This window comes from Vicugna pacos, chromosome 1 (genome assembly GCF_048564905.1).
Source record: "Vicugna pacos chromosome 1, VicPac4, whole genome shotgun sequence".
Lineage (NCBI taxonomy): Eukaryota > Metazoa > Chordata > Mammalia > Artiodactyla > Camelidae > Vicugna > Vicugna pacos.
The window spans coordinates 2604965-2627339 of NC_132987.1; the positions used below are offsets into that span (position 1 = coordinate 2604965).

The window sequence follows — 22375 nt, forward strand, 5'->3', positions numbered from 1 at the left end:
CCCCACCCCTCCAGGCTCAAGCATTTTGTTGTTATTGTTAAGAAGTGTTGGTTGAGTCAGCTTTCACTTAGATTATGATGATGTGGGGGTCATAAAAATTTACGAAGTTCAAGGATGATGATACTTGGTTTCCCACCGGGAGGGCCACAGCGTCAGGGTACCTTCTCTGTCGTAGGCAGGAGATCTGACACGTGCAGGAGCCAGGAGCCAGGAGACGGATGCCGTGCACAGGGCTGCTTCTAGCAGGAATTTTGTTATAACCACTTCAACACAGCTCTCTGCCACCAGCCACTCAGGAAAATAAAGATGACCTTGTTGTATAGGCCGCATCTTAAACACAGAATTAATTTTAAGAGAGTTTCCCTATGCCTCCGAGACGGAATTGTTCCCCCTGCAGAACACATTTACTTAGTGAATTAAGATACTCTCCTAACATTGTAGATCAGCAGAGGCTGGGCTTTCTGACCTGTACGTCAGTCGCAAGTTCGGTCTGGGACCGGGAGAGGTGGGCGTCAGGGGGCGGGGGAGTGGGAGGGAGTGTGGAAACTTCAGACATGGCCTCAACCAAATGAGTAACTAGTTGTTAAAGCTAATCAGTTTCTTCCCTAACTTCCCGATCGGCAGCCGGCTGTGTGATGTGTCTCTCCTGACAGCTCCTACGAGATCCGTTCATGGTCAGCCGACCCACCCTCCTGTCTTCTCTTCCAGGTAGCTATAGACTTCACTGCCTCCAACGGGGACCCCCGGAACAGCTGCTCCCTGCACTACATCCACCCTTACCAGCCCAACGAGTACCTGAAGGCCTTGGTGGCTGTGGGGGAGATTTGCCAAGACTATGACAGGTAGGAGACTCGGTCAGCCTGGGCCTCACCAGTGCTCCCTGGCTGACCTTTCACAGATGAATAGAAATTAAAGTCTGGCACTGACTCACACTGAGACTTATGAAAGAACAGAGTAAAACCTTGACCAGACGTGTTATCCTCTCCTAGCCTAGAGAACTGAGTTCGTGCCCTTCCCACCCAGGTCACCCAAATAATTCTTTCTCCACTTTCTTCTCTTCAGTGGCTGGCAGGACCACCAGACAGTGATTTGAGTTTCCATGTTGTAAAGTTTTAGGAGGTGCCTTGCTACGCAAAGTCTGGTTCATGGACCCGTGACACAACATCACTCAGGGACTGAGAATGTCAGGACTAACTCGAGACTCTAAGTCAGAATCTGCGTTTTAATGAGCTTCCCAGATGATCTGTGTGCACTTTAGAGTTTGAGAATCACTGGTTTATTGGGCCCTGTTCTAACCCTCTCAGCGACCCTTCCGCAGTGGGTGGTGTGTAATAGCAGAGAAAAACCTTGCGGGAGGGGAGGCAGTCTGGGCCCTGCCCCAGCGCGGAGGCAGATTTAAACCCAGCTTCATTCACTCTACAGCTGAAGTCTGCAGTCGTGGGGTCTCACTGACCACAAAAGCTGTTGATGACTTTAGTAGAGAGTGTGTGTCTGTCCGCGAGCACGTGTGTGTGTGTTTGTATGTGTGGATATAGAAAACATGATTTTAAAGTCAGGTTGGTATTATATTTATTTTTACTTGACAGTAGATATTGACCTTGCCCAGCAAGGGAATTCCCTGTAAGAAGTGATTTGTATAAATTACATTAAACTGAATTTATTCTGCCTTTCTGGTATTTCCAGATTAAGGTGAAGTTGTTCACCTGTTTGTTCCAGAAGGCTCTTTGAGGCAGAACCAATGTAAACATAAATATGGGTGAATCTCAGTTGAGTTCTGATGGGATGGTGAAACAAGGCTAGTTGGTAGTGAGCAGTAATGAGCTGACCTGTTACACCAAGAAAACAAAGAAAGTGACCCTGTCTTCCAGTTTCAGGGAGATATTATGGGATAGCCTGATTTCTGTTTCTCTAGCCTGGCAATTAGTGATAACTGTATTAAAAACGTGGTACTCAGGGAGTGACACAACCTAGTGGCCAGAACGTGCAGACAAACCAACAGGACGGGTAACAGGAAAGTTTCCATCAGGGTCCTTCCCGCTGGCGACTTGACCTGGTCACCGCCAGAAACTTAGGTGGACGCCCGGCCAGTTGGGGATGAAAGAACAGGTCCAATAAAATCAGACAGCTCTGAACACTCAGGCCCTTATGCATTTGGAAGAGAGGGCAATAAATAGCATTTTAAATTACCTTGTTGAAGTGATCCTTACACTTAACCTTGAGATACTGACTGTGAAGACAGCTTGAATTTTAGCTCTGGTTTCTTGAGGCCCCAGTACACGGAGGATTCCTGGAGAGACCCGTGTCACATGGGGATTTCTCCCATGACCAACAGATCGCATCCCTACTGTCAGAAATTTCTCCAGACGCCCCCAAGACACCAACACAGTGATCTCCCTCCTGTGTATCTCATACACACACACACACACACACACACACACACACACACACACAACGTAGTCATCATACATCCTTATGGGAGAAGGAAGGGACAGAGTATCTGCAGAATGCTTAATAACTTTTAAATTCTGAAATGCTCCTAGAAGAGAGAAAGTAGGAAAAAGCACTGAGTACAATAGATGCTTAATGGTAAAGTTGGCTCTGACTCTGCAGTGCAATAATGAAGCCACAGAACAGACTGGGGTGTTGGCCAGAGACTGAGATGCCGACGCCCAGGGCCCTCGCTGGCTCCAGGGCGGATTTGCTGGACACTCTGGACAAGCAGCACAACCGTCTCTTTCCTGAGTCCCTCGCAGGCAAGGTGCAGACATGACAATCGGAGGGACCTGTGCATCTTATAGAGCTGCTATCCCCTTATAATGTGAGCCAGGCCAAGCCTGGGGAGCATTTTGTATTCCCTCAAAAATACAGATTCAACATAAAAATAAGAGATGACACCTTCAGGGTTATGTGAAGAATCATCGCAAATGATTCTTTAAAAAATTTTAAAGGATAGTACCAAAGTTATCGGCCCCAACTGGCCCAGAAAATCAGGTGCCTGCAGCTCAGTGGAGCTTTGCTTTGTTTTGTTTTGTTTTCATATAAAGAGGCACCTCAGCATTGAAATGGGCACACAGGAATCGCTTCCTGAAAACTGGCAAGTTGTGCCGTTTCTCTTTATGTGGGCAGTTAGACAGGAAACAGGCAGAGTCAGGAGATTTCAAGTACGGGCTTTGGAATTAATTTATTCTCGCATCAAAGTCAGTGAGGGTGATGCTCAGAAAGAAACACTTGAATAAAAACTGACGGAAGGCAGCATCCCCCTCCTGCCACGACACGGGGTTTTTCCATCCCCAGGAGTCTGAAAACTCCTCCTGGCCTCTGACAGCCAAGGTCCCCTCCCTGCCTTGTCCATTCCCTGTTCAGGAGTGGTTACCAGAGATCCGGGAAGCCGTACAGCTTGAGAGGTGCATCAAGCTCTTAGCTCTCAGGGCGGCCTTGAGGGGAGGCCCCCCCCCCAGATGTCTGGTCTGAAGACTGGAAGGCAGCCCTGCAGGCCTGTTCTCTCTGATCCTGTCTCTGGAAGAGGGACTAGTGCCCTCTCTCTGCTTGTGACTGCCCGGCGCATCCGCACTCTTACACGAGCTCACCTGCTCCCGCGGGTTGTGCCCCTTCCAGCGCCTAGGGACTGAGACTGGGGTCCCCCGGGGCTTCACCCCCATCATTGCTCGGGCTCTGCAGAGACGTGGCTCTCTGAGCACCTGCTGAGTCTAATGGAACCGTGGTCTCGATGCTGTCCGAGGAGTGTAGGAGCTGCGGACATCGCTCAGAAGTGCAGACTGCAGTTTCATAGACTTGGCCACCCAGGAATAAGGCGGGGCATTAGGAAACAGGGCAGGCGTCTCCTCCACGGTGTGCTGGAGACCAGGTCAGCACTGAAACCCAGTCTGGAAATCAGAAGACAGGTTTGCATCACATCACTACCTTCCCTGCTCTGCCAACTCCAGTCATAGGTCCTCTGCCTCAGCCACACACTGGAACCACTGGAGAAGTCTTAAATAAACTGGTGCCTGGGCCCTACCCCAGGCCCCTTGATTTAGCTGGCCCGGTGTGTGTACATCCTGGGGGGGGTCAGGATTTTTCATTCTAATGAGCATCCAGGTTGAGACCCAGAGTTAAGTGGGCACAGGTGGGCGAGGTGGGGCAGCCGAGGACCTGAGTGGTACCTAATGGGTGCTGCACCCTGTGAAGACACAGAGGGATTGCCCCAAGTGGTTCACAGTCTCATAGGAGAGAAAAGCATGTGAATAAGTCACAGCCCCCCGTGACCTGTGTGAGGGTGGGGACTGCGTGAGGAGGGAAGGGTTAACTCTGTATCCTTTGTGGAGAGAGAGAGAGGTAGCCAGGAAGGGCCTCCTGGGGGTGACGAGTTCCACTAATTGTGTTCCTTGCTGCTGTTAGAATGTGGATGGACTTATCCTAATGATTCTGAGTTATTAGACCAGACCAGCCTCCCAGGAAGGGCAGAGTCAACAGGGTCCTGGTAACAGGTGGGCCTGGGTTTGGACCCGGCGGGGCCCCCTTTACCCTCCCAGGGTCCACGCATGGTTTCCTTGACCACACGGAGGGTTCATCTACCTTCGCCTGCAGAGCAGCTGTAACCACTGGATGTGGAGTGACTGCTCAGCAGAGCTCTGCTGTTGACCTACCTGATAAATGACAGAGGCCATTGTCTCTAATACTCCCCACTTACTCTTAAAACATGACGGACCACAACAGGGAAAAGGGCTGTCATGTCAGATGTGACATGACAAAAGTCATTGTGAACCCCTGACCTTTAAAACTTTCTTGGCTCACATACCCCTAAAAAGAATGTTATGAAAACGGATAAGCCTCACACATTTTTACACTGAAATCTAACGTTTTCCATCGTGAGTTTAAATAGTGATAAACAATGAAAATTCTAGCATCATATAAATACGGACATTTAAAAAATAAAACTCTTACAGAAGTCTTATGAATGCTTCCAGGGGAACCTAAATCCCCGCCGTCATCCCTTTGAAAAATGCATGAACAAGCTCATCAGTTTGAGCTGAGAATTTTAATTCTTTCTTCTTTTTCATGAACTCATATTTCCATTCCCTTCCCCCACGGAATTTCTCCCCAGTGTATCTTGAAAAGTCTCATTTGAAATTCCTCTGTTGATCACTGTATCATACGTTTCTTTAATAAAAATATGAATCTAAATTTTAAATTTCGAATTTCTAAATTGATCTGTAATGAAAAGATTCAAAGTACTTGAAAATATCTCTGGTTTAGTTTTATTGTGATCACTATTAGTGCCTAACTTATCATAAACATTTGGGAAATTTCGGTACCTGATTATTGCCTATAAAACAGTAAAAATGAAAAAAACTTAATGAAAAAGATAATGAGTTTTTTTCCCAATCAGTTTACGTGTCTGTAGGTGACTGCTACCTGTTACTAGAATGAGAGATTCTAGCATCAGTTCTAATCCCATTTCTTGTTTTCACTAACATCAATACGAAGAAAACTTGTTTCTATAAGTAAGTACATGATAATAGAGTCTGACTAACAGTATTGTACAATTCTTTAAATTCTAAATTTAATCTGTCATCAAAATGTATTTTTAACCATCTACTACCTGACATCAGCACTTCCTACCATTTTTTTAAAGCCAAAATTGGCAGCTACCTGACTTGCAGAAGGATTTGTTTGCTAGTGAGTCACTCCCATTAAGGGTCCCTTTATTTTCTGCCACAGACCTTTTACTCTGGTGAGCAACGCGCCCCGTCCTGTGTGGGCAAGGAGGAGAGTAACTGTCGGGGGGGGAGGTGAAGGGAGCACAGGTCCTTCCATCACAGGTGTTCCTGGGAGATCAGTCTCAGCAAAGGATCCTGATTTCCTCTAAAACAAGACAGCCATGCTCCCTTACCCCAGAAGGGCTTTGATTTCCATATACCCCAGCTCCAAGACAACTGCTTTAGAGAACAGCCTCTACCAAGTGTCTCATTGCACTGAAACGCTCTTTTGCTCTGAGTTCATCTCCATTTCCTTATGGACGCAGTCACTCGTCTTTACTTTTTTTATTGACATGTAGTCAGTTACAATGTGTCAGTTTCTGGAGCACAGCATCATGTCCCAGTCAGCATATACATACATATATTCGTTTTCATGTTCTTTTTCATTAAAGGTTATTACAAGATATTGAATATAGTTCCCTGTACTCTACAGAAGAAATTTGATTTTTATCTATTTTTTTATATAGTGGTTAGCATTTGCAAATCTCAAACTCCCAAATGTATCCACTCCCACCCCCATAAGATTGTTTACTGTGTCTGTGAGTCTGTTTCTATTCTGTAGATGAGTTCATTAGAAATTTGTCTTTACTTTGATTCATCTCTGGCTTTAGCTCAGTCTTCCTTACCAGGGAGGGTGAAAAGGACTCTTCCTTCTGCTGATCGTTTGGCCAAAGTCTTTCCCTGAGAAGTTCAAGACAGCAAGCGCATGGCCACTGAAGACCACAGGCTCTCGGATTGTGCTTTGTACTATTTTATTCTGATAGTAAGAAGCGCTGCCTTCAGCGCTGTGGAGATCTGCCCTGAGTCTTTCTGATGGGCAGGTTCCCCCAATCATGTTCTCAGTGGTTGCTCCGCAACCCTTGACCCAGTGCTGGTGGGCCCGAGCTCACGCTCCTGGCTGTGCTGGCGAGCTGGTGCTTGCTCGTGGTCTCAACTTGCCCGCCCTTGTCTCTTGCATAATAAGACTCCTCTCTGCCCAATGTTATTTTTAATCAGGAAAATGAATGCTAAAATCTATTGTGCTTAGGCTGGAAATTTTTTCTTTAGTATGTTTATCAGAGTCTTGGTGGTGGCTCACCTCTGAGAATTGATGCCCTCCTGACTCATTAATTATTCCCCTTGTAGGTGAGGCATTTTCCCCACCTCCCGATTCTTGAAACTCAATTATGTAACAGTGCGTCGTGCTCAGCAAACTTTACGTCCCCAGGGGTGGCTCAGAGATATAAAAGGAATATTGTTAAGGCTGGAACACTGCTTTGGTGATTAGAAATGGATGGAATATTAGCTCTCAACCCTCCTAAACTCATCACAGAGGAGAATAAAGGGGTGGAGCCTCCTAGGTTCCTCCTCTGTGTTGACTTCTGAGCCTGCTGAGCTGGAGGAAGCAGGACCCATCCTCCACCCAGGACAGCTCCGTTCCAGATTTAACTGGAAAAACCTCTGAAATCGCCCTCGCCCATCCCTCCCCACATCTGCTCCCCCTTGTCTGGGTTAAGAAGGAATTGCTGAGACAAAGTATTTCAATATTTCCAAGGACCAGAAGTGTGTTTTTCTTTTTTTTCTCAAAGCTGTGGTTGATCCTTTAAAAGTCATTGCAGTTTTCTGTTTATCAGCATTAATACCTGTTCCAATACCTGCTTGATGTAACACATCACAAAGCCCGTATCTGCACAACAGAGAGGAAGAGGGACCTGGAGATTTTCTGGCGACTTTAGACTTTGCTTTCAAAGAATTGTGGTTTCTTTGTATCTCCCATCTCCTACGCTAAATTTGGTCAGATCACCTGTACTTTGGTGACATTTTATCAGAGCCATCATTGGCTGCGTTATAACGCCGTCTAAATCAGTTAGGTGGTGGTGGTGACAATCTGGCTTTGATAAGATGACTTCTCAGCCAGCTTTGGGGAGGCTCCTCATTTGCTTTCAGATAGTTCCTAGGACAATGAGCTCTAATCTGAATTTCCTTTTCTGCTGGACTAAGTCTGCAAAGAGCTGAGAAAGGCAGGAGTTGTTCCAAGCACAAATCTCAGTGGTGTTTTTAATGGGAGAGAAAGTAGAAGGTTGATGGCCTGAGTACGGCCTCTCCTCTGCCGAGACCATACTGCAAAGCCCATCATGGCAGCCCCCTGACAGCACAAAATCTGCTCAAGGACAGTCTTATTTGTTGGCTGGTCTGGGGCCCCCGTTACTGAAGCACAAGAGGAAATCCCAGTTAATGCGATACTTAATCACAAAGTTGTAACAGTATAGTGGAAAGGGCACGGGCTTTGGAATCACACAGTGCTCCCTGATAAACCTCAGGGCACTCTCTTAGCCTTTCCAAGACTCAATTTATCCATCAGTAAAATGAGAATTTTGGTGGACCTTCAACTGTGGTGTGAAAACGAACTGAGCACGTATATTGCCAGCATCTTGTCTGGCGTGGTGCAGTACCAATCAATGTCAGTCCTTTAAGCAGAAAGTTAGACTTGAGATACAGCATAGGTGAATGAAGATGTTCAGAGAGAAATTTCAAAATGCATAAGAGAAGCCAAGCCCAAAGGACATCTATGTGACCCTTGTGCGTTTTCACAAGAATTCTCCCTTCTTTATAGAGCCAGATCTTAATGATTCAATTCACGGCTTCTGTGCTCCTTAAATATTTATTGAGCACACACCCCGTGGCAAGTATTATGCTGAAGGTAGGGGCACAGGGCAGCTTGGGGCAGGGAGGCAGTGGACATGTGAAAATACTAATATGAAACCAGTGTCCCTTTGAATCCAGGAGCCAAGAAAAGACATGGAAACAATTTAATCGCTGCTCGTGTGATAAGCAGGTGCAGTGAGTCCTGCCAATGGAACAAAGCTGGCAGTTAGCGGATCTTCCAAGCTTTCCATGCTGTTTACTCTTCCCCTTGGGTTCAGGCTCATCCGGCAGCAAAATCCTGGACCAGTCGCTTTACCTCTCAAGGCATTTCCCCACCAGTAATGGGTGAATAACGGTCTCTCCCTGTAAAGATTTTCAGAGATAGTATGTATGAAAACTCCTAAGGCGGTCAGCCGTAGGAGTTAACGCAGGATCGCTTTCCAGAGGCGACCGAAGAGGGGAGGTGGGGAAATCCTGGGATCCTTTTATTCCTTGGTGTCAAGTCTGGCAAAAAATTAAGGGATGAAGGTGCGGACAAAAGCCCATGATGCCCTTGGGGATTATGTCTGGATTTGAGTTGCCCACACTGTTGCTGTCCCCTGTCCATCACCGTGGGTAATGAGAAGCGTGAGCCAGCATTCGGCCTGGTGACCTTGGTTCACCATGAGATAAACAAATGAAGCAACTTCTTCTTTTTTTTTTTTTCATTTCAGTGATAAAATGTTCCCAGCCTTTGGGTTTGGTGCCAGGATACCCCCCGAATACACGGTGAGTGAGTGGAGACGGGGTCGTCTTCTCTTTGCTCTAAACGAAGGATCATTTGGGTTTTTCTCCCAGGCCTCACCCTTTTGGCCCTTGATGTAATTACGTACGGCCCGAAGAGTCAGAACCAGTGAGATTGGTTCCTTGGAGCCTGTCTTCTGATGACGCCCAATCTGGCATTCTGGGTGGGTCTTCTCAGTGGCCCAAATGAAGGGCTCCATTGTGACCAGCTGTGCAGATGTCCCCAAGGGAAAGACTGTTGGCCACACCGACAGTGAGAGTCCCTGACAGTGAGGTCTGCAGACTCCCTCCCCCAGGCCCCTAAGCACCCGTCTCATGTGGGAGACACAGCGAAGTCCTGTGGGAAGAGCCACCCTGGCTTAGAGAATTTGGAGCTGCGAGGTTCCCACGAAGACGCTGGAATCCTATTTGGTTTTGATACTGATTTCTCACGACACAAGGAAGGCAAAGACTGCGTAGAGAGAGCTGTGCAGCAGTGGAGTTGAGGCCCTCTGCTGCGGTATGCCAGGTGGCCCTGTGGGACACTCTCCACAGGGAACTCAGCTCCCCCAGGGGAGAGAGCCTTGGAGAGGCAGCCGGGTCCCCGCCCTGGCCTCACTGATGCCTCTGAGGTCCAAGTTATATGCAAGCAATACCGCCCAGTTGTCAGTTTCTCTTTTGTGGACCTTGTCTGATCTGCATGACAGGAAGCAGATGCCGGCATCTGTTCCCAGACCAGGGCTGTCAGAGCGAGGGCCTTCCGTGCAAGAGAGAGTCCATCTCCCTTCACTGCTGGGTGAGCAGTGGTGGCGTGACATGTCTCCCTGACCTGTCCCCCTCCTTGTCTGCTTTGTAACCCATACTGGCCTTCCGTGGCTACAGAATTGTAAAAGCATTTGTTGGGGAAAAAAAAAGGACACGTGGCAGGGAAGTATATAGAACAAGAGTGGTCGACTGGTGGCCTGTAGGCATTAGTCAGGCCACAAATATATTTGACCCACAGTTTTTTTTTAAGAATTAAACAACTGAATATAAAATGTCAGATTTCTGGCTTCTCTGGGAAAACTGAAAAGTCTTGGTAACACTAAAATTAAAGGATTACACATAGCAAAATTAACCAGCACTCAGGAGATGTAGTCCCCTTCAGGTGGGAATCAGTTCCAGAATGTGGGCAGGTGGATGCCCCCTCCTTCACAGAGCACCTGAGCCGTGAGGCGGAAATGCACCTGGAGCTAAATCCTGGGAGACAGTGCCGTGTGCGCACAGCCCCAAGGAAATAGAAGGCACAGCACCTTCTGTCAGCCCCGGCTCCCAGGGGACGTTCATTCCCCAACACTCTCATCCTGTCACTTGGGCAGGTAAAGCAGGCTCAGGAGATCTGAGAAAAATTTAAGGTAAATAAAGCAGATAAGACAGTTGGCAGTCAGCTGATACTTGCCTGGAGGAGCTAAGGGCAAGGGGAAGTGGGCTGGTATCAAAAGTGTCAGCTCTGACAGCCCCCCCCACTGAGAAAAGAGGGGGATTTTAACACGTGACCCATTTTCTAGCCCCTAGAGAGTCAGCGCTCTGGGAAACAGCCTTGGAAATGAAGTCTCTGAAATTCCAAGTGACCCGGGAAAAATGTCTAGATGCCAGGACATCTCTCTTACTTTATGAAGTTTTAGAAAGAAGAACGTAAACCACATGTTATCTGACCTTGGGCGTAGGTCCTGCCGGGTCCTGCCAGGTAGAGGAATTACCATTGGGAGGCTCCAAAGTATGTCACTTGATTACTTTTCCAAAAGCAGTGTCTATTTTTCCTTGTCTGCCTGTGAAGTCCCTCCTGCCCGGCCGTTCAGTATGTTATGCTGGAATGAGCCTTAAACGTCAGCAGCCTAGCTGGGGCCTTTGTAACCATGACCATGATGAGAGACGCTTGGGTTACTGGGTTATCATTTTTTAATCACTGGGTCCAAATAGAACTCAGCCAAACTGAAGCCTCCAGTCTGTGTCCACTTCTATCTGGACGTTATTTGGAGTTACATTTTTCTGAAATCTTTTCTTGGATTTCTTTAGATGCCATCTTCTCCCCTCCTGCCAGCATGTATCTGATTCTAGAAAATCTCCCTGTCACCTTCAACTCCACGGGGAGCTTCGAATTCACCCTCCATCTCAGATTGATTGTGTCAAGGCTTAAAATGGTTCCCACTGCTTAACACAGAATGAATGAAATGGGCATGTGCTTGCAAACTCTCGCCCCCCAGTGCCTCCTTACTGGGTTAAAGTTGTTAATTCTCCCTTCTTCCTTTTTTCATTTGAATGGGTGTCCAGGTCTCTCACGACTTCGCAATCAACTTTAACGAAGACAACCCGGAATGCGCAGGTGACTCCTGACGTGGCAGAAAGCCAGTGTCTCGCGGCCCCTCTGTTTGTGCTTCCCCACTTGAGTGCCTCTCTCCTGATGCGGTACCTCCAGTGTGCTTGTCCCTGGGCGAGAAGTAGGCTCACTGTGTCGAAATAAATATGCTACTCCCAAGATAGCAAAGAGCCTTCATCACACAGCAGAGAAATACTAGTGGGAAAGGATGAGATCTGTTTATTTTTCACAACCGCCTCTGTGAAGGTTTAAGGAGAGGGGGGAGCATGGAATCATTTGACGCTCTCAGCATGTGGGCAAAGGATGTGGCCTCCAGGTCTTCAAGCCAGTAGCCTCATGGTTGTCAGCCAGCAAGAGCCTCTCGAAGGCCGCTGTCCGTGGTCTCTATTTCCGGCTAGAAATTCCCGGCATGGTTCCACAGAAGAATGACAGCTATGATGAGAAATTTCACCCAGAATTATTTTACCTGCTTCCTAAATAATAAACAGAGCTGAGGACACGTGTTGCTCTGAAAGTGATCAGACGCTTTTCTGGTGGGGTGGTGGGAATGTCTGGGTTTCCCCCCTTGTGCTCGTCAAGGAGGTGGGGGCTGAATGGGTCAGTTAGATCCTGTTGGGGGTCTGAGCATTTGAGCTTCTTTCACAAATTGAGCACAAACGGTCCAAGAATGTGACGTCAGTGTCACCAGGTCTGCACATGACAACCTCTGAGCCCAGACCTTCCCTCTATCCTGATTTTTTCTCACAGTCCCTCACACCCAGTTTGTTATAGTTTTGGGTTCCCTCATCCCAGACCACCCCCGCCCTTAAACCATAAGAATGGTTTTCCACCAGAGCTGAATGAAGAGCGTATCCAGTGTTAATCTGTTTCGTGTCTTAGGATTCAGCTGCCTGGTACTTTTGGGAGAAGAATCAAACTGGCGTATCTTAGGCAAAAACCTCAGGAACCAGAAAAGCTAGAGAGCTTCTGCTCAACATGACTTAACTTCAAGACCAGGCAGCGTAATGACTTGGCATCTCCCTGACTTTGGGATGGCAGGCTTAGGGGCTGCACAAAGAGAATGCAGTGTTTTCAAGCATTTTCATACAAATTTGATTACACGCATGTATACAAAGGCAGAACAGAATAGAATTTGGGTGGAAGCCCTGCTTTAAACAAGGAGGTGACCATGGTGGTAGATGTCCCTCATCTGTACTCTGGTCCCCAGTAGATGACTGTGTTGGTTGTCACAATTTGGTGAGCAGCTGCCTTGAGCTCACGAGGGAGTTAGTCGCAAGTCCTCCACACAGGGATTCAAACACCAGGAGAGACGGTTGTGTGCACCCGTAACCCACACAGGTGGCCCAGGGTGGCACGTGCTAGGGTGGAGTCACCCAGATGGGGTGACAACAAGAGGAGGTTGGAGCTGGGAGCTCAGCTCTGAGAGGACACCTGAGTCCACGGCAAACCTCTCTAAGCCTCAGTTTCTCCACCTGTTGAGTGGATGTAACATCCTTTTCATGATGATGCGAGTATCTAATGAAATCTGTGGTGTAAGGAGAGACCTTAGGGGGTCGTTTGTGGAGATGGTCACATTTGACTTGAACCTTTAAGGAGACTGATTTCAGCAGGAGGAGAGGCAGCAATACCAGGATGGGGGTGTTTCCTCTGATCTGGAGACCATAACTGTGCTGTTGATAAGGATGCTTGGGGGACTGAATGCTTCATTTGTGTGTGTGTGATTATAAATGTATTTAGACTCTTGAACTGTTGATCTTTGCCAATTTCACGACAGGAATCCAAGGCGTCGTGGAAGCCTACCAGAGCTGCCTTCCCAAACTCCAGCTCTACGGCCCCACCAACATCGCCCCCATCATCCAGAAGGTCGCCAAGTCAGCGTCCGAGGAGACCAACACCAAGGAGGCATCGGTAAGCAGAGGGTCAGCCTGCTCATGGGCATTTTCTACCTGGATACTGGCCACAGCCCCACCCCACTCTCGCAATAAATGTGCATTTCTACCTGTCTGAGTTTGGACAAGTGACTTGACCTTCCCTGTCCTCAGTCTCCTCATCTGAAAAATGAGGATGATTGGGAAAGGAAAAAAAACTGTCCAAAAATAAGCTTGCTTCCCAGTGTACCCATAGTACAGATGCAAGTGAGGCCAAACAGAAGCAAACGGCAGTTGTTCTGCCCTGGGGTCAAGTGAAGTGATGCACATCATCACAGTGAAGGCTTGTTTCACGTTCTCTTAGTGGTTTTCTTAAGGGAATTGCACACCAAGGCTACAAGACCAAACAGTTTGCTTTTTTCCCTAACATATTAGAGTTAAATATACTACCATAATGGCTTTTCTGTGTTATCATTTTAATAACATCAATATGTTTCTTCTTTAGCTTGATGATCTTTTTTCAGATTTAGCAGACTATTAACTGATGTCTGAAATTTTCTGTATGATTTTGCCCTGAGTTCCAAGATGCTGCATTCACATAAAGAAATGCTGTGCTCCTCCTTTGTCTTCCTCCCTCAGCTCGTCTGCCCCCCAGTGTGCTGTGCCCGTGTTCCCAGCCCTCCCTTCCGGTGGGTGGCCAGGGACCACACTCTCGTCTCATGTCAGCGCCTCCTCTGGGCACGTTGCCCTCCAGTGTCCAAGGATGCTGACCTAGTGTCACACTCCCTGTTTCTCCTTATCATCTGTTCTTTTCCTTCCTACGGAAGACTCACTCCTGGTAGCATAAAACACGCTCCCAGTAATTCCTACTGAAGTTAAGAGCTCTCCCTTGACACCACTTTCCTCTTTAGCTGCTCTCCCTTATTTTACTCTTGGTTAGAGCAAAATTCATTGAAAGAGTTCCTGTCTTCCCCTTCTCCATCTGTCCTCCCGTTGGCCTCTCCACCCAGACCACCCAGACTCTCCTCCCTGACACCCCTCTGAAGACCACGCTTGTCAAAGTCCACAGCACCTCCATCTTGCCGAACCCACAGAGGCCTCAGAGCAAATCTGAATCCTCACAGATGCAAGATTTAGGGATAGGCTTGGACAGGATCAGTATTTTATTTTATTTCTGACCTTTTTATTTTAATCACCAGAACTTGACATTCAAATTCATTAAATGATACCTGGCTCAGAAACCCAACCTGTAAAACAGATTTTAAGAAAACAGACTGTCTTTGGTAAATCTGGGCACGGGCTCGGTCCACACTTGTCTGTTCTCCTTGACTTCCTTCATACCAAGAGCACTCCAACAGATCCCTAGGGCTCCCAGGAGCCCAATTTGGGCTCATCTCAGCCTCTCTGGGGCACCAGGACCACTCGAGTGGAAAGAAAAGCTGGCATAGGTCTGTGTTCTGTACTGGTAACAGCCAGCATGAGATCGTGGCCATGACTCACTTCCCCGGGGACAGGTGGGGCTGCTCTGAAGGGCAGGTCAAGGGAGAATGCAGGAAGTAGCTAATTCACATATTCTCAAATAAATCCCTCCCACAGGCCGGGACCACTGGTGCTTTTCCCCACAGGTTTCTACTGTCTTCTGAACAGTGTGTGGTCCAGGGCCTGTGCTATTCTTGGTCACTAAGGGTCCTAGCCTTGAACCTTCCAGGCAAGTTGTACCAGGAAGTCTGTGACGGTAGGATTTTTTTCCTTGATTTTGTGAAACTCTTCTAGAAAGAAAAAAAAAAAGTCCCTTCCTTATGTAAACAGGACCTCAAGTGCATTCAAAGATTTTACCGTTTTACTCATGAGCATTTTCCTTGGCTGACTCTGGAAGCAACCGTTACTGCTGGCTTTACTGGAAATTTGCATCAGAGTTTTGATCTAGCAAGACTGAACCAAGAAGGATCAGATTATAGAATCCTGGCAGTCTCTTCCAACCAGGGCTTCTTAACCCTTTTTGTTTCGGGGACACCCTTAGCAACTGGTGAAGAAGCCCTTGAACTCTTCTTAGACTGCACAAAATAAAATACGTTATTATAAAATAAGCTAGTTAGATTGAAATGCATTTAGCAAAACATATTTAAACGTGACATAGAAGCATCGTAAATGGAGTAACAAAATTAAATGATGAGAATTTGTGGCTGGTCTGATAATTCTGTAATTTCTCAGTAGTGTTGAATGTAAATGGTATTTTGAGATATTTGCAGCCACTGTAATGAAACAGGAACCTAGTCTGTGATATCTCCTGGTGACTCAGTCACAAGTACGGCTAAAACTAATTTTATTTGTTGATGATACTGATAGTGAAAAAAAAACGATACATTTTAGTTAGAGGTTAGTGAAAATAAAACTTTAATTGACCCCAGTGTCACAGGCTTTCTGAATTCCTTCAACTCAGCTGTCCAGAGGCCCAGGTTAAGAGCCCTGCTCTACTGGAGAAGTCAGCTACATTGTGCAGCATGTCTCTCAATGGCTTGCAAACTGCAAACGGTTTTTACATTTTTAAGTGGCTGGAAAAAAATCAAAAGAAGAAGAGTATTTCATGGCACAGAAAAGTCATATGACATTCAAACTTCAGGGTCCATAGTTATATGGGACCTCAGCCATGCCTGGTCCTATGAAGTTCTGTCTGTGGCTGTTTTCACACTGCACTGGCAGAATGAAGTCATTGCCACAGACACCACCACAGCCCACAAAGCCTGAAATATTTTCTATAGTCCCTTTACAGAAAATATTTTCCCAACACCCACTCTAGACCAGGACAGCCATAAACGTTCTTGATGTGGTCATGTGACTGTCAGGTGTTTTGTTCCTGGAGACACTGACTGAGGGGCTAATCCATGCCCTGGACCATGGAGATCAGAGCAGACAGGAGTTAGGGGAGGGTGGGGAGCAGAGGAGGGGGTACAGAGGTGGGATTCACTCAGGAGCCCATCTGCTTGGGACTCAGGAGTCTGCGTCCAGGCGTGGTGTTTGCTTTGGCCTCCGAGACACATCCTGGGGGGGAGGGGGTGATTTATGGTCCTGGTGTTGTCTCCAAGCCACCCCTCCTCCCTGCACCCCCACCTCCTCCATCATTTCACCCTACTGAGACCATCCTCCAAACTCCCAGGCTACCTTCTCTGTGAACATATAAAACTCAAAAAGCATAGGTATGGATGAAAATTTACAACTTGAATGGATTTGAAACTTGCTGGGCTAGAACTCGGTGAGCAGTCAGTTAGTGGACCGGGAACAGAGTTCATCTTTATATCAAACTGTGTGGAAAGCCTTCAGAACACGTGCTGTCTTCATCGCAGTGCAAATTTCTCTTCTCTCCAGTTGTCCTTTTGACTGAGACATTTTGTTTAGAAACAGGTTTTTTCAGACTAACCAAGAAAAATGGGAACTCTTTCATACTGCCAGCCTATTTGCAACCTTTTCAGTGTGATTCTCCAAACCAGATGTTTTCCAAATGTGATTATCCAGTCTAGCTTTTCTCCTTTGAAACAGGGCAACTTGGAATGGTTTACTTGTCCCGTGTTTACTGCCCCCGCCCCGTAGATGGGGCGCCCTTCGCAGATTATACTCAGAGTTCTTTTGCGTTTGGCAGGAGCAGCATGTCAGTGACCTCTCTCCTCCCCTCTCAATGTGGAGGCTGTCGTGATGCCACTGACGACAGTGGTGACCTCCCCTGGGCCTTCCTTCTCCAGACCCCCTGTGCGGATGGGTACAGAGTCTGCTCTCCAACCTCCATCTCCGGGGGAAGGGCCTGGCGGGGCTGCAGGCTGAGACCCGGGACTTGGAGCCGGAGGACCCTCCTCCCCACATGCTTAGAGCTGGGCAGCACCTGCAAGGCAGTCACTGGCCCGGGTACACGGCCTCAGAGGGGAGACGGCAGCCCTCAGCTCTCCAGCAGGGCTTCAGCCATGAGAAGTATAATGGGAGCCATGGAGCAGCTTTAAATAGTAAACAGTAAATGGTAGCCACATTTTAAAGAGATAATAGAGCAAGGAGGATGTAGCTCAGTGGTGGAGCATGTGCTTAGCATGCACAAGGTCCTGGGTTCAATTCCCAGCCCCTCCATTAAAAATTAAATAAATAAACCCAAACCTCCCCCCAACAACATAAAACAAATAGAGTTAATAGATTTGCAGATACTGACTGGTATATATATAAAATAGATAAACAAGTTTATATTGTATAGCACAGGGAAATAAATCCAATATCTTGTAGTAGCTCATGGTGAAAAAGAATATGAAAATGAATATATATAATTCATGTATGACTGAAGCATTGTGCTGCGCACCAGAAATTGACACAACATTGTAAACTGACTACACCATAATAAAATAAATAATTAATAAGTTAATAGAAATAGGGAAATTAATTTTAATAATAATTGATTTTATCTAACCCACTGTAACTAAAACAATTATCATCTTAAGATATACTCTGTATAAAAAATATTGATAGAATATTTTCCATTTTTTTGGTCCTAAGTCTCTAAAAGCCAGTGTGTATTTCATTTTATTGATACTTACATCATCTCAATTTGGATGCTAAATTATCATCAAAAATACTCAGTTTTTATTTAGATTTTATAAGTTGATCACTGAAAAAGTAGGTAGTTGTTCTAAATATACTTAAAAGATTTCCAGTGACTCAATCCAGTATCCATTTTTTTTCAGTTAAATTTAAATTGATGTGAATGAAAATTACAAATTCAGTTTCTCCATCACTCCAGTCACATCTCAAGGACTCGGGAACCCCGTGGAGCTAGTGGCTATTGTACTAGGCAGCTCAACTTTAGACTCTTGAAAATCTGCTAAAGAGGCCGGTATAAACCGTCTAGTCCCACCCCTCACTTACGAGATGGGGAGGCCAAGACCCCAGGGGCTGAGGGTTCTCCCAGCATCTCAGAGCCGAGGCTTTGAGGCCAGCCCTCCTGACTCTGTTGCTTTGTGTGCTGTCACTAAGGTGCCAATTAGAATTAACCCGCAGTGACCGTGCCTGCCTTTGAGCTGCGTTCACTGCCAGCCCTCAGTCCTCGGGCTGTCAGCACAGGCACTTGGAAAAGTCTGTCACCCCTCTTGCTGTGGTTGGTCTGTGCTGAAGGCACCAGGCGCGTAACTGGCTTTGTCTTGTCTCCCCATCTGTCTGTCCCCCAACGTCCCATCGGCGGTAGCAATACTTCATCCTGCTGATCCTGACTGATGGGGTCATCACGGACATGGCGGACACGCGGGAGGCCATCGTCCATGCCTCCCACCTCCCCATGTCAGTCATCATCGTGGGTGTGGGCAACGCAGACTTCAGCGACATGCAGATGCTGGATGGGGATGACGGAATCCTGAGGTCACCCAAGGGGGAGCCAGTCCTCCGTGACATCGTCCAGTTCGTGCCCTTCAGGAACTTCAAACATGTATGTATAGCTTGGGGGAGGGGAGTCCCTGTTTCTCCACCAGTGTTCACAGTGAAGCAGGGCCAGCCGTCCCTGCCAGGCCAGGACGTCCCACGCAGGATGAGGAGTCCTGCTAACTGTGTAGCAGCGTTTCACTGCAGCATGGCCTCATCCACAGAACTTAGGGTCTCTGGTGCGCCAGGGCTGCCATGGACAGTTGGGCAGGTTGCAAGAGAAGTTGAAATTCGGCCTTCTTCTCTTTGTCAAGCCACGTGCCCTGGCAGAGGCCTATGTTGCCTTGGCAAAGTATATTTTCAAAATGATAAAAACCTAAATCCTCTATCATTATATAGTAAGCAGCATCCGAGATGGATTTAATTCATGCCTGAGGGAGCCAGCAAGATGACAAAGCTGGTTCAAAGCATGATGTTAAACAGTCGTTTATGGTCAGTTTGCTAAAGCAGCATCTGAACTCATAAGGACCAACAGGGTTTAAAAAAAATCATCCGAAGATTCCCTCTGGGGACGTTCCCAAGCCCTCGAGTTGTAGGGCATCCCCCAGCGTAGGCATAAGGCAGCACGGCATGGCATCGTCTCGCGGGGGGGCGTGCTGGAGCAGGCGGAGTTCTCTGCCGTTGTGCCATGTTCGTCCATGCATATGCTGGCTTGCACATTGCCCAAGGTGGGGAGAGGGCTGTCCTTCCAGACTGATGTCCTGCCCCATTTTGTTGGCCAGACAGAGGTAGCCACAGGACTGACCACCACCCATAACTTGGCCCGAGTGAGAAGAGGGGTCCAAGAGCTCCCTCCCTAGGAATATCATCATATTCCCCAAACCACCCTCTCCCTACCCTCCCCCCCACACCTGTGGGCTAAAGCAGTGCCCTGGGGCCATGCAGGGCTGCAACCTCGTCCCCAGCCCCTCCCTCCCTCACACACTTCAAGTGTGCAAGGCGTGTGCCAGCCCTGGGACCACCATAGATGACGAGCTGTGGGTCCCTGCCTCCAGGAATTTACAGAGAAATGCCCTGCTGGGACACAGGCTAAGTGACCTGGGAGAAGGGGGGTTGCAGAGGGCTGACCTGTCGCTCAGAACCTGAGAGCCAGGTGCCAAAGTCACAGCTCAGGTGAGGCTCAGATTCTACATGTCTCATCAGCTCCCGTGCGAGGTGACCTGCCTGTCTGTAGCCCAAGGCATGTTCTGAGTCACAGGAGGGTTCGTTTCTGCCCCACCAGTCTCCCTCATGTGACTGTACGTTTCCCAGTGGCAGAACCATAGACCTCATCAGCCTGAGTGTAGGGCCTGGAGCAGAAACTATGTCTGGATATGAAGCTCAATCAGACACAAAACAATGGAGCAAGTCTTCCAACCATCCAACTTTCACCCATCCTCAGATGTGAATAGTTTTACATTTTGAGGCAGGCAAGAAAAAATATAATTATGAAATGGAAGGTTTATTTTCCAGTAGTTGGACCACTCTTGCTTGGAGTAGATGCTGGACAAATGCTGAAGGAAGGAAGGAAGGAAGGGAGGAAGGAAGGAAGGAAGGAAGGAAGGAAGGAAGGAAGGAAGGAAGGAAGGAAGGGGGCTCAGAGCAGGACTTGCGTCTTTTAGTCTGATTCTGGGACAGAGTCTGTGGGCCGGGTGCCACGGTCACGGTGATTTCTTCTTCCCCGCAGGCGTCTCCAGCAGCCCTGGCAAAGAGCGTGCTGGCTGAAGTCCCGAACCAGGTGGTGGACTATTACAACGGCAAAGGGATTAAGCCAAAATGTTCATCAGAGGTGTACGAATCTTCCCGGACACTAGCTCCATGAACTCCACGCACTTTACAGGGTTCTGAAATACTACTCCTGCCAATATTTAATATTTCTGCTCCTGTACTGAAGCACACACATACACATTAAAACTAGCACGTTTTGGTGATTTTTAACTAATCGACGATTTTTTTTTCTGCATGTGTAGCCCCGAGGCCTGGATCTATGAGGCCCTTGCATCGTTAAAAGACTTTTTACAAAGAAACACAGATAATTATCCCTTACTCCCTACGTTACAGCATGTTTGCCTTGAAGTAAAACGGTATCTGTATCCGTTTTTTATACAGGTTTGTTGAAATTTTGCTAAATTTCTTATTACCTTTACACTGTAAAGCATTTTGAAACACTCTTCGAACGTTGATAGCCAACACATATTTGGTTTTATCTGCTACAGGGTGAGAGACTTTTTAAAATGGCAGCTGCATGGACTGTATTTTGCATGTTTAAAATAAAAAAAAAAAAACCACCACACTGTTGTTGTTTTTTTTAATTGAAGTACATACAGTCAGTTGCGATGTGTCAATTTCTGGTGTACCGCACAATGTCCCAGTCATGCAGATACATATCACACTGCTTATTGCAGTTGTTAATCTATTTCTAATTCCTCCCTGCTGAGAATGGTCTCTCCACTGAAGAAGAGGTTTAGCCACCTGGAGATGGGCTCCCTGAAGTGGTCCTCCGAGTCTACTGTGTGTACACATCACCGGAGGAGCTTGTTAAAATTTAGACTGTGATGCAGCAGGTCTGCGTGGGCCCAGGATTCTAGCTCTAACAAAGTCCCAGGTGATGCCAGTGCGGTTCTAAGACAGAGGTTCTAGATTTCAGGGGGTGGTGGCAGAGGCCCTCCCAAACTGGGCAGCACCTCATCTGCTGGCGAACGGCCCTTCTCCCCTGGCTCCGAGGTGGGAGTGGAAACTAATGAGACTGATTCCAGAAGCTGCACCCCCACCCCCTGCTTTATGGTGGTCACACCTCTTCCTTAAACCAACTAGGGAGTGGTCCTCCTGGCCAGCCCTGCCCTCTGAAAGGAGGTGTCATCCGCCCCGGCCTGATGGTCCTGTGTTGATGTCAGTCCCCAGGAGTGGACTCAAAGAGCTTCAGTAGACCCAGGACAGTGGGAGCTTGTCACTGCAGGTGGCCACGTGGGTGGCCCTCCAGAAGGGCGGCCCACCAGGCTGACCTTCATACTTAGGGTAGCGGGGCTTCTTTCCTCCTCTCTGTCCCTCCTGATCACAGACTCTATCCACCCAAAGGCCTGGAGTCGCTGCTTTGGGTGAAGGTGTTTTGTTTTGCTATAAACTGGCCTGTCTTGAACCATAAGAATGCATGTTTCACTTGTATAATCTTCTTGCAGAGAAACAGAAAAGTGTTTTGTCAGCAAAAAAGGCACAGGGTGTACTCCATTTTTGGTCAGAGAGATGGGAAAGTCAACCTCAAGGTAAAATCGATCTGTTGACTTTATGTTTGTTGAGGAGGGAAGTGTTAACAAACCAATCAAATGCCTTGCATGATTCCAGTGTTAGAACTACAGATCCTCACCTTGCAAGTACGTGTCAGCCAAATGCACGTCTGGGGATAATGGTAAAAATGTATGACTGGAAAAAAATCATAAATACTTAAACTGTATTATTTTATGAATAAATTATTTTATGAATAAATTGGGTACTTATAAAATTTTTCTAAGAGTTATAGTCTTGTTTTTCTTTTCAAGGCAATTTCTTTTTTTTAATTGAAGTATAATTGATTTACTATGTTGTGTTAGTTT

The 22375-nt window shown here is 47.3% G+C and overlaps 1 protein-coding gene across 4 annotated transcripts in view; it reads left to right on the top strand.

Moving 5' to 3' along the window:
* Nucleotides 1-21076, top strand: part of CPNE4 (copine 4) — a 390855-nt gene extending 369779 nt beyond the window's left edge. For all 4 annotated transcript variants that reach the window (XM_072971211.1, XM_072971204.1, XM_006205278.4 and 1 more), the window contains 6 exons: nucleotides 709-842; nucleotides 9098-9152; nucleotides 11457-11508; nucleotides 13277-13410; nucleotides 18580-18816; nucleotides 20476-21076. In XM_072971211.1, coding sequence (XP_072827312.1) covers nucleotides 709-842; nucleotides 9098-9152; nucleotides 11457-11508; nucleotides 13277-13410; nucleotides 18580-18816; nucleotides 20476-20610 — 747 coding nt within the window. In that variant the 3' untranslated portion in view covers nucleotides 20611-21076. The remainder of the gene's footprint in view (nucleotides 1-708; nucleotides 843-9097; nucleotides 9153-11456; nucleotides 11509-13276; nucleotides 13411-18579; nucleotides 18817-20475) is intronic.
* The last annotated feature ends 1299 nt before the right edge of the window (nucleotides 21077-22375 follow it).